Here is a 12,430-nt window from a genome sequence, read left to right as displayed (position 1 = left end):
AGAAACTGGTCTAGCCCAGTGTGTTCTGCACTGTTCTCCCAACTGACCCCAGCTCTGGACCTGCCACTGGGAGCTGGCCTTAAGTCTGTCTCCAAGGAGGAAGAGGCTTCCAGCCCCAGCAGAAGCAAGGTGGTCTGGCCAGAAACATCCCTCAGCCCCTGGTCCCCAGATCCTCATGAGACTGACAACACAGCTTAACTTAGACAGGATCAGACATTTATAAAACAAATGAATATTCACAAACTGTGGGAAAAACACTTTTGCAGCAATAGAAGAAAAAAACCCTATAAAGTGCATTTTTTTCTGCGACCATCTCTTCCCCATGCTGGCCCTTGGAGCAGGATTCGGGGTACTGTCTGTCCTGTGGCAGCTCCAGAGTCACTTGGGCTAGAAGGGAGGCATGAAGCTGCTGGAGCCCCTGGCCCCTGCACACTGTGCCCCATAGCTTTGGGACAGGACTGCTTTGTTCCACTGAAGCCATCCTGGAAACAGGCCAGCACTCCAGCAATAGTGGAGGGTGGGGTGGCCTTGCCAACTTGCTTGTCAGGGAAGAGTGTCATCATTGAACAGGCAGGAAAGTCATCCCAGGGGTTGAAGGCACTTCTCAGTAAGAACTGAATGTAGCCCTCAGCCCTGACCCTCAGCAGGCTGACCCTTCATGTGCAGTCCTCTCCCCCTGGCAAGACCCCCCCACTCCTCCCTGGCGGGAGCTGAGGGCAGAGGGAAGACCCTACCACAACGCTCTGCATCCACCTCATCACCTGTGTTTGTTTCCCACATGGCCTTGGGACATACTAGGTGAGATGACAAACACAACAGTTGGACTCTAAAAGCAGGTCTCTGCTGAAAAAAACCTGGGGACATCTCAGGAAGAACCCTGACAATATGCTGGACAGTTGTAGGAGACAGGAGCCTGGCCCCTCGTCCTGGCTGAGGACAGAGGACAAAGAGGGCCAGGGGGTGAACAGCTCTGAGGCTAGGAAAGGTCACAGGGGAGGTAGAGAGGAAAAGGCCCAGAGGCCAGCTTAATGTTATACGTGAGAACAATCTAAACAGGAATTAGCCTTTGAGCTTTATGGGTAGACGTAGACACACACACACACACACACACGCACGCACGCACGCACGCACGCACGCACGCACGCACACACACACACACACACACACACAGAGTGGCTCAAGTGCAGGCCACGGGGGTGGAAGGAAGACTTGCTCTGGTTGACCACAGTCCTTTCTTTTCAGGATTGCTTTCTCCACATGGGCCTGTGGACGTGGGAGGGAGAGGCGGGAGGACAGGCCCTCCTGGAATACAAGGCTCTGCTTCCCTGACCAGACCTCCCACTGCTGCTTCGGGAGGGAGGGTGTGCTGGATATATTCTCTTCTGCCAACTGCCCCTAGCAGTGCCCACTCCTCTGCCCGAGACCTTGGCTACTGGATAGCTGACATAGCAGCTTGGGTGCTGAGAAGTAAAGGGCAGGCCATGGAAGGCTATAGAACAAAGCCTGGCCCTCTTTCCTGACTGGTGTCAGCTGTCTATGTTGGGGCACTGTGGTGCCTTGGAGTGTGGCCAGAGGAGTCAGAGGGGCATAAGCCATCAGGATCTGGTCTACTCCGGGCAGACGTACCCACTCTGACCCTGCCCTTTGCAGCTCCTGGCTAGATGGAGACTACCTCAAAGCTTCTGGGGAAGGAACAGTGAGAGCTGAGATTCTGCTTCTCTCCCTAGGTTCAAAGCCTGAAAAGGTGGGTGTGCTGTCTTGGGTGTCTCTGTAGTGCTGGCACACTCATGACAGGTACCTGGGTACACGCTGTATGATGGAGGAACCTTCCCAGCTCTGTCTACAGCCTCGTGCTTATCACAAATGTCCATGGAAGAGTCTGTGGCACCAGGGGCAGGGATTTAGAATAAGATGACAGGGATTGTGGTTAAGTCTGGACAAATCTGCCTACTCCAGCAAACCAGCTTCCCAGGGTCAGAAAATGGGGATTCAGTGGATGCCTCTAGAATCCCACACTTTGGACAGAGCCCAAATCTAGTCCTCTGACTCCTCAGTGGGATGTGAGGATGGGAGCGGATGCCAGAATCCCAGCTAAGGTCCTACTGCCATGTCCTATTAGGACAAGGGGGCTCTCAGGGCAGATCTAGGCTGAAGATTAGCGCCATGACTTCTGGGCTCAAGTCTGTAGGCTAGGAAGAAGTGCCCACTGGGAGGCGTGCTCCAGGTACTCCCCCCGCCTAGGCAGCACTCAGGATCATGAGAGTGTAAACAGATGCATGCACACGCACACAGCACACCACTCCTTCCTCTGCACACACGCACACACACGCTTGCTCTCTCTTGGTCAGCAATCGGCTTCTCTGTAGGTTGCACTCTGTGGCTGTGGTGGCTGCTTGGGCACCCAGGCTTTGCTCACGGAGCTAGGACTCTGCAGCTGGAAGAGAAAAACAAGTGCAAAGGAGCATTCAGGAGGATGTTCAGTTGCCCGGAGACATGAGCACCTCTGCTGCTTCTCTGGGGACACTCAGAATGGGAGCTGGGGAGGCTCATCCTGTACTGCCCAGACCACAGTTCTTGAGAACAGGTAGTTGCATCTATGTAGTGTGAGCACAAGATGAGCACCCTGCGGACAAATCACCAGGGCCAAGTTCAGCAGAGAGGACAATGCTATGTAACAATCACTTAAAGCCTTGGGTGACACTTGCTCACATATGATGGGAGCACATCAGCTGCTTCTGGAGATGGGAGAATCAACAGAAGCTAGACATGACTGAGTCTAGATTTAGCAGGTGAGCAATTATCCTTCCCTCCCTGCCTCCCTCCCTTCCTCCCTGCCTTCCTTCTTTCCTTTGTTTATGGAGCTTGAACTCAGGGCCTGGCTGCTGTCCCTGAGCCTCTCTGTGTTCAAGGCTAGCGCTTTACCACTTGAGCCACAGCTCCACTTCCAGTTTTATTGGCTAATTGGACATAAGAGTCTCATGGGGACTTTTCTCCCTGGTCTGGCTTTGAACCATGATCCTCAGATCTTAGCCTCGAATAGCTAGGATTGCAGGTTTGAACCACTGGTGCCCAGTGGTAAGCAAATTTCTATGTACAGATAAAAAAAAAAACCCTATTACAGAGCTAGAAGATTGGGGGAGGGGACAGAAAGGTGAGCAGACACCAGCATGACTCATTTTAAATGTGTATTAAGATCCTGAATCCGGGGCAAGAGAATAAACGGCCTCATCGGTGAGAATAGGTTTTGAGACTGGCTTGCCTGTGTAAGGAGGTTTCTTATGCCTGAGCCTGCAGAGACTCTAAGTCTCTACAGCCAGAATGCTGGCAAGGTGGGGCATGCAACACTCACAGACTCACTTGGCCTGCTGTGGGTCGGTGTTCCACAATGGTGCTCAGGCTGACTCATGTCCCCATTCATATATGTAAGACTTAGCCCCAGTATTTTAGAATATGAAAATATGAGGGTGAGGGGCTGGGAAGGTGGCTCAGTGGTAGAGCGCTTGCCTTGCATGCATGAGGCCCTGGGTTCGATTCCTAAGCACCACATAAGCAAAAAGAAAAAAGCTGGAAGTGGCTCTGTGGCTCAAGTGGTAGAGCGCTAGCCTTGAGCTGAAGAGCTGTGGGACAGTGCCCAGGCCCAGAGTTCAGGCCCCACTACTGGACCCCCCCCCAAAAAAAAAGAAAAAGAAAAAGAAAATATTGGGGTAACCCCTAAACCAGAACAAAGAGGAGATATAGACCCAGACTATGTAAAGACACAGGGAGAAGGCATCTATCTACAAGCCAAATGGAGACCCCATGAGCTGTACAGTTGTGTCTGTGGAAGCTGCCAGTCTGAGGTACTTTGTTAAGGCAGCTGTTACAAACCAACACAGTTTGCAGTCCATTAACCCTGAAGATATGGCCCCATTTTCAGCAAGACAAACACACTCACTTATAAGTGGCAGAGCCAAGACAGGGATCCCAGGTCTTTCTAATTCCAAAACCTGTGTTGCTATGGCTTCTGTAAATTAGTAAGAATCTTTATATGCAGCATTCCTCACTAAGACTTTTAGAGAATGTAGAAAGAAGAAACAACACAGTGGCATAAAAACTAATATCTAAGCAACATAAATGGACGTTAAAATGTTACAACAAAAGGACAAATGCTCTTAGAAGTCTCGCAAGCATGACATCAGGCACCAGTGGCTCACGCCTATAATCCTAGCTACTCAGGAGGCTGAGATCTGAGGATCTTGGTTCAAAGCTAGCCTGGGCAGGAAAGTCTGTGAGACTCTTATTGTCAACTAGCCACCGGAAAGCCAGAAGTGGTGCTGTGACTCAAAAGTTGTAGAGTGTTAGCCTTGAGTAAGAAAGCTCAGGGATAGTTCCCAGGCCCTGAGTTCAAGCCCCAGGACTTGGGTGTGTGCATGTGCTCACACATACACAGAGGCATGGGAACCATGTCTCCTACATCAGTCTTCCAGCACATGCTAAATCTGAAGCAGACTGTATGTGGATGATAATTTTCTTAGGGGCTGGGTGAGATGGACAGCCAAAGTGAGAGTGAGAACCTAAATGGGTCAGTTCTGAAGGCCTCGTTCCTACTTTCAACCATTTCCCCCTTTTAGCAAGTCCTGTAATAGCCATATTTTCACTACAAATAAACACACTTGTTAGTGTGCTGAAGCACACAGACAGTGAGTATGTGTTCTACAGAGAGCTGGCCCTGTGAAACCACAGGCAAGTACTCTCTGAGAGAGAATCAGTAATTTCCTATTGGAGCATATGCCACTATGGGTCCTCCAGCTCTAGTTGTCTCCATCTTCAGAACTTAGAAGAGACAAAAGCTGCTTGTAGATTATTCCCTAGAACAAGAGCTTGTTCGCAAATCTTCAGAAGTGTTAAGGACAGGCAGAAAGAACAGTTTGTGAAGACTCTACAGTTATTGGCATGGAGATATGGGCATGGAACACACACACACACGCACGCACGCACGCACGCACGCACGCACACACACACACACACACACACACACACACCTCTATACATATATATTCCCTGGCACTCCAATTTAGGGTGGATGTCCCTTAGCTTTTGTTCTTTTTTTTTTTTTTTTTTGTCGGTCGTGGGGCCTGAACTCTGGCCTGGGCGCTGTCCCTCAGCTCTTCAGCTCAAGGCTAGCGCTCTACCACTTGAGCCACAGCGCCACTTTCTGGCTTTTTTCTTTTTGCTTATGTGGTACTGAGGAATCGAACCCAGGGCCTAAGGCACACAAGGCGAGTGCTCTACCACTAAGCCACCTTCCCAGCCCCTCAAGGCTGGTGTTCTACCACTTGAGCCAAACCTCCACTTTCAGCTTTCTGCTGGCTAATTAGAGGTAAGAAACTTTCCTGCCTGGGCTGGCTTCCTGTGTAGCTAGGATTATAGGTGTAAGCCACTGGCCCCTGGCTTATGAGTACATACAAATTGTAATAGTATATTACGGGGTGCCATGTATTCATGTATATGTGGCATATGTATACGCTGTATGTTGCTTATCCCTTCTTCTAGGTTTTTGAAATACACAGTACATAAGTGTCTACAGGACAATCAGAACCTTTTATCTCTATCTACTTACAACTTAGTCCTGTTGGTCAATTGCTCCCTGTCCACCCACACCCTCCAATTCTTCCCAGCTTCTCTGATCAACCTTTTCTTAACATTCCCCATGTGAGTGAGATCACGGGGCATTTTGTCTTTCTAGGCCTGGCTTATTTTACTTAACAGGATGCTTTCCAGTTCCATCCCTGTGGTTGCAAATTGTAAGACTGCATTCTCTTGGACATGTGCATGTTCTGGGGGAGAGGCTCCCCCTTCCATTGGCCTCTCCAAAGTCAGGGAACCCACAAAGGGTTTGGGACCAATGTCTCAACGGCGAGGTGGGCGCTAAGGAGCAGCCAGGTGGATGCTCTGTTACCTTGGGCAGGCTCTGGACTGCAAGTGCTGTGGGCTGACCTCAGACAAGCCCTAGTCACTCACGTCTCACTCACTGCTCAAAGCCACTATCAGAGAGCACAGAGGTTTAGAAGAAAGCAAGTCAACGGTGTTTCTCTTTTCAAGCTAGGGCAGGTGTCTGCAGAAAAAGGGGTGAGGGAAATCAAATGAGCCTTGCAGGACAGTGATGAAGTAGCACTACAGGCAAAGGAAGGCAGCCAGGGGTATGACATGGAGGGGAAATCAACTCATAAAACGGGCACTGGAAAGCCAGCCTCTTGGTGGTCTTCTATCTCCACCTGTCATGAAAAGCGGCAGCTAAAATGACAAGGAAGCTAATGACTGCCTACCTCTGCCCCCCGTGTTAGGACAGTCTCTTCGTACCTTTGCCCTCACAGCCTTTCCTATTCCTCAGATGCTACCAGGAGGCAACAACTGGCCATGCCCTTCTCAGGCCCCCAGCCTGAGGGGTGTGTGCTAGCATGCACACATGACCTTGTGCAAATAGGATCTATAAAGTGGGAGTCATGGGAGGACTGCAAGAGGCTCTGAAGGCTGTATCCGGCCCTCAGGGCTTCCCCTCCCATACCATGTAAGAGTATGAGAAAGGCAGTGGGCCAGCGATTGGCTTCCAAACCAGGACCCAGTTAGTCCAGAGTTGCACGGAGCTCCTTGGAGCACAAGCTGTTGTTCTCAACTTAGTCTTATGCTTCCAACCACACCCTTCCTTTCCTGCACCAAAGAGTCCAGGAGAGCAACTCTGTATTCAGTGCTGGTGGACACTGAGTTCTTCCTTCTCACGTCTAGGTCAGGAATGGAGATGGAGAGACGGGACCACTTAGGGGGGTAAGGGGAGAGGCCTCACAGCCACAGTAGCAGGAATTGGGTGCAGACTTGGGCCTGAGTGTAGAGCACAGAGGCTGGGATCTTTTCTGAATTTAATAGACTGTCGGGGCCTGTCACATGCCAGGAGGACAACTAAACAAGTGTCAAAGTGGCAGTGAAGAGATCCCACACGTGAGGTCTGGGCAGGCCGGGGAGGAGAAAGGGGCTCCTCGGCCATGAACTTTCTACACTCAGCGGGACTTCTCTCCATGGGTTACCATGTACCTGCAGAAGGACAAATGGATCATGTGGGCTGTCCTTCCATGCTAAAATAATTGGACCAATGAGGGCCATCTGTGCACAATTCAAGGCCAGTGGAATCCTGAACAGTCAGCAGCTCTGGGGATTATGGAGAAGCAGCTGACAGGAGAGCTCTTTGGAAGCTGGTTTGTTTTCAGTTTAGCAAACATTAAAAAACCAAACTAGATGCAGAACATTCGCTGGTGTGGACTGGAGGTGAGCATTAAATCTAGACACCCAATGTGTTTTTGTACAGTACCAGTTTCAACTGTAAATGACTGTTTATCCTATATCGTGTCACAAGCCAGAAGAGTTGGACTTCCAGAACCACAAAGCCATAGAGCTCAGAGCTAAGAGACCTCAAAGCCCAGGATGGAATGTTCAAGTTGGAAAAGAATGGTCATTCACCCCTCATGCCTACAGCCTCTCAAAGTCACATGACTAAACAGGGCAGGAGAGAGGTCACCTCCTGTCAGTATAAAGCTCCATCAACTTCTGCCTCAGAGCAGTGCTGTGGCCCAGCACTGACTGAACATACAACACAGAAGCACGCACAAGATGACACTGGTTTCACCTGAATGCGGCACTTTACTATTTGTGACAATGCTAGGGCTTGAACTCAGAACCTTGAGCTCTCACTTGGGTTTTTTGCTCAAACTCAGTTCTCTACCAGCTGGGATTTTTTTTTTTCTAGTTAATTGCAGATAAAAGTCTCTTGGACTTTTTCTGTCCAGGACAGCTGTGATCAAGGATCTCAGATCTCAGCCTCCTATTAGATGGGAGCCACCCGCACCCAACTTGTGTCATGTTTAGTTTTCTACTCCTTGTTCCTCACACTTCTGTTGACAACAATTTCATGCTGAACTGGATACCATTAGCTACTAAGCAATCTTTACTCATACAACTAACATCCCTGTTCTTCTTTTTTTCTTTTTCTTTTTTTTTCCAGTTCTGGGGCTTGAATTTGGCCTGGGCACTGTCCCTGAGCTGCTTTTGCTCAAGGCTAGCACTCTACCACTTAAGCCACAGAGGCCTTTCCGGCTTTTTCTGATTACATGGTAATGAGGAATCAAACCCAGGGCTTCATGCATGCTAGGCAAGCATTCCACCACTAAGCCACATTCTCTGTTCTTTGATCTTACTTGAAATCAGAGCACTGGCTGGCAAGTTTCAGAATTATATTGAAGGCATTCTGCTTGGTATCATAGAGCTGAGCGATAGATAGCTGAGGGAATAGTTATCTACAGTTGTGTATAGTACCAACTCCCAGGGATAAGATAGTACAAGCTGTCCACTGGCAGTCCACGTCAGAAAGCCTGGTCAAGGCAGTGGGTCTTGCTGAGCAAACAACCCTAGATACTCAAAAGGATGGCCCTGACGAAGGAAACTTCCATAGAAAAAAAAGCCCCTCCTATCTACTGACGCAGACAGGTGTGTCAGGAGCAGCCTGACACAACGACTCAGATAGGACAGCAGTCTACATTTTCCTGAAGAGAGGAGTAATAAAAAGCCTTTCCTGTGTCAGTGAAGGAAAAAACAGGGTAGGTTCGTTTTATTTTTCCTTTTTTGTTTTTTATGACATTCAGGAGGCTTCCAGAAAAGATGTAAAGATGATCTCTGTCTTGGAAGTGCAGAGCTGCAGCCCTGGTGTGGGAAAAGGTGTAATGGAGGAGTGGATAGAAAAGCTACAGCTGATGGGAGGTTGGGCCTCTGGTCCTCAGTGGCTGAGCCAGCACTGCACAGCCCGCTTCCACATCCAGAAGCTCAGTGCTGCCCTCTAGTGGCTACCTACATAACACAGTCTGCAGGGGAATGCTGACTGGAGCTTATACTGCCACCTAACTTCTTCCTGTTGGATTTGACCACCCGTTAAGGAAGAAAGTACTAAAACCCAAAACAACCAAAACATTCCTTTTTCTTCTCTTTGGTAGGCCAACATGTCAAATGGCTTTGGTTTTTAAATTTCCTTTTAAGTTTTGGAAGGTATTTCAATCAGGATGATAGAGTTTTCTTTTTTGGTGGTGCCCAGGACCTGGGTGCTGTCCCTGAGCTTTTTTTGCTCAAGGCTAGTGCTCCACTACTCTGAGCCACAGCTCTACTTCCAGAGGCTTGAACTCTGGGCCTGGATGCTGTCCCTTAGCTCTTCAGCTCAAGCTAATGCTCTACCACTTAGCCACAGTGCCACTTCCAGTTTTCTGAGTGGTTTATTAGAGTCTCACAGACTTTCATGCCTGGGCTGGCTTTGAACTAGGATCCTCAAGTCTCAGCCTCCTGAGTAGTTAGGCATGAGCCACTGGTGCCTCATGCCTTTTTTAAAATTTGTTTTTATTTTGAGACAGAATGTTGCTTAAGGATGGCCTTAAATGTGCAAGCTTACCTCTGCTTCCCTAGTAGTTGGAATTATAGGCATGCACCCCTATGCCTGGCAGAAGCATGGGATTTCTGAGCTGAAACCCTAAGCACCAGGTTCTAATCTAGGTTGCTATTTTAGCCTCCTGCAGACCACGCCCCAGCTTTCTCCCACCTTCCTTCCTGAGGAGGACTCTAAGCTGCTGCCACTCACGCTCAGGAGTCCTTGCTTGGCAGCTCTGGGGCAGGCAACTCCGCCACCCTGGCCCGTTTGCTGAGTTCCTCACCAGGCGGCTCCTCAGCTGCTTCCAGCTTGCGTTTGGGGGAGGCTGGACTGCTGGGAAGTGGTCTGGGGCCTGTGAGGAGGCATGACGAAGGGTCACAGATGGGACAGACAGGCACAGGACCCCACAGTATGCAGTGACAGTTCTTTGGGGACAGAGAGTCTCGGGCGGGCTGCTCCTCAAATCTGCCCCAACTGTCCTTTCAACACTAACTGCTGGAAACCATTTTCACCCAAGGCCCTTGTCATCTGAAATGAGCTTATTTGGTTCCCTTAGTATCTTTTGGCTCCTGGGGGAAACAGAAGCTTCACTCTGCTTGTACTCCTTTTGGCCTCAGCCCTGAATGACTCCAGAGGTGGCACAGGCCACAGAAGGTCACAGGAGGCCAAGGAGACTGTGGGCCAGAGGCTGCTACTCTACTCACCAGTGCTGCTGATGCTCCCAGCCTGGCTTGAGCTAGGCTCGGCCACTGGGTGGCTGAGGTCTTCCACACACGAAGGGACAGATGCCAGCAGACCTAGGGGAGATGGGTGCAGTCAGACTACAGCCCTGAGAACTAGAGGGTTGCAAGGCATGAGAAACAAGAGGATAGGCTGTATCTTCTACTCCCCACAACTCCCCAGGGAGGCCAAATCTAGCCCAGCTTCATGGCCAGTGTCCCAGGAAGTCAACTTTTCAGCCTGGAAGACCACACTCATTCTCCCTTTACAAACACCTCGAAAGTCCCATCTATCCCTCTGCTCTGCAGGTCTCCTTACAGAGTCCCCGGTATCGTGAGAGCTGCTGATAGATCTGCTTCATTCGCTCGATGTTGAGCCGGCTGGTTTCAGCATGGTTGACGATGGGCCGTGGGTAGTCCACACCAATGATGCACTTGGCTGCCTTCTGAATCGACTCTGGGGCATTCCAGGGCTCATAGATGTATCGAGAGGGGAAGCCTTTCAATCTAGGCAGATAGCGCCTGAAACATACACGTCCAGATACTGGTCAGCACACCTTAACCCTCTTCCAAAGGCCTAGGGCATCATCCCAGCCTAGGAGGAGGTCACAGAGGTCAGCAGCCAGAGAGCTTGGCCTGCATCCTCACCTGATGTAGTCCCCACTGGGGTCCGTACGGCGGCCGAAGCCCACAGGGCAGTAGCAGTGGAAGAACTGTTGGAAGAAAGCACTGCAGGACAGCCACATCCAGCTGCCGGCGTTCACGCTGAAGTCCGCGTCCAGCAGTAGCTCATCAAATACCTGGGGGGGGGGGGGAAGGGGAGGGAGATGGGGAACAACCAGCCTCCTTAAGAATCTGCTGCCATGGTTCTTCCCAAGTTACTGCAGCACCCCAAGGAGCCAAATCCCTGTGCAGAGGGCCAGCCACCAAGGATGCGGAGATCTCCTGGGCCCAGGGGTCCCACCCCTTCCTCCAGCCCAAAAGGTGGTTGCCCTTGGCTGGACCTGATCATAGGGTATAGGCGAGCTTCTGCTCTGAGAGCACTCACCCGAACCCCGCTCTCCCAGCTGACCCAAAGGTCCCCGCGGGTGAGGAAGCAAGCCACAGCGTGCCTGGCCAGGTGGTGGATCCAGCCCTCCTGCCTCAGTTGGGTCATGATGGCGTCAATCCAAGGGAAGCCTGTTTTACCCTCGGCCCACTTGGCCAGGGCCTCAGGGTTGCGGTCCCAGGGGATCTGGATGCAGATGGGGTTCCCCTCCATGCGGTCAAATCTGGGGTTGTTAGTGGCTGCCGTGTAGAAGAACTCTCGCCACAGAAGTTGCCCGAACAGGGACAGGGGAGGTGTGCTGTTCCGCTTCACCTGAGGGGGAGCGCAATACAGCTCTTAACACTGTGCCACCCAGGTCTCTCCCACAAAAAAAAAAGAAAGAAAGAAAGAAAGAAATCTGGAGAACCCCAAACAAGGGATGCCAAATGCTCTAGCTATACAGAACTACCCTAAAAAGTGACATGGTGTGTCTATAAGACAATGCCCTGGCCCTGTCTGTTGGGCTATTGCTCTCTGCAACATGAGTGATTACAGCCAGCCGTGGGAAGGGACACTGCTGCAGGACACTGCCATAGGAATCCAACTCCCCAAGAACGGCAATGACCCTTGACCTCAACATTCCTCAGTCAGGTATACTTTCTAGAAAGTCAAAGGGAGTTTACACATCACCATGCATAAAATATAATCTAGATTTTAGCTAAATGAATTATATACAGTCTGGACCTGGGGCTTCAATGCAACTCAGGATTACCTACAATTACAAGACTACCCACCAAACTGGTAGTGCTATCCATGCCACCAAATCCTGATACTAACAAAGATGGAAAAATATTAAAAATGTAGATGCAAGCATGCATTGGTGGCTCACAGCTGTAATTCTAGCTACCCAGGAGGCTGAGATCTAAGGATGAAAGTTCAAAGCCAGCCTGGAAAGAAAAGTCTGTGAGACTTATATCTCCAATTAGCTAGCAAAAAGCCAAAAGCAGAGGTGTGGTTCCAGTGGTAGAGTGCCAGCTATAAGCAAAAAAAAGCCCAGAGAGAGCATGAGGCCTGAGTTCAAGCCCCAGTATGTGCACATGCACACACACACACACACACACACACACACACACACACACACACACACACACACACACACACAATGCAGACAAAAACAATCATCTGAAAGCTGGGTGCTGGTGGCTCACACCTGTAATTCTAGCTACTCAGGAGGCTGAGATTTGAGTATCA

At 50.3% G+C, this 12,430-nt stretch overlaps 1 protein-coding gene across 2 annotated transcripts in view; it reads right to left on the bottom strand.

Moving 5' to 3' along the window:
- Positions 1 to 210: 210 nt before the first annotated feature.
- The window catches only part of Cry2 (cryptochrome circadian regulator 2), a 32,279-nt gene continuing 20,059 nt past the window's right edge, over positions 211 to 12,430 (bottom strand). The window contains exons 7-12 of one of the 2 annotated variants that reach the window (XM_042675919.1): positions 11,201 to 11,512; positions 10,801 to 10,952; positions 10,472 to 10,674; positions 10,138 to 10,230; positions 9,605 to 9,785; positions 211 to 2,434 (exon numbers count right to left, since the gene is read on the bottom strand). In XM_042675919.1, coding sequence (XP_042531853.1) covers positions 9,646 to 9,785; positions 10,138 to 10,230; positions 10,472 to 10,674; positions 10,801 to 10,952; positions 11,201 to 11,512 — 900 coding nt within the window. In that variant the 3' untranslated portion in view covers positions 211 to 2,434; positions 9,605 to 9,645. The remainder of the gene's footprint in view (positions 2,435 to 9,604; positions 9,786 to 10,137; positions 10,231 to 10,471; positions 10,675 to 10,800; positions 10,953 to 11,200; positions 11,513 to 12,430) is intronic. The other variant, XM_042675917.1, reaches the window with a different exon arrangement.

The sequence above is a fragment of the Dipodomys spectabilis genome, unplaced genomic scaffold (assembly GCF_019054845.1).
Source record: "Dipodomys spectabilis isolate Male_0828 unplaced genomic scaffold, ASM1905484v1 ptg000030l, whole genome shotgun sequence".
NCBI lineage: Eukaryota > Metazoa > Chordata > Mammalia > Rodentia > Heteromyidae > Dipodomys > Dipodomys spectabilis.
Note: the sequence above shows the minus strand (reverse complement) of the source record. Positions and strands in the feature narration are given on the sequence as shown.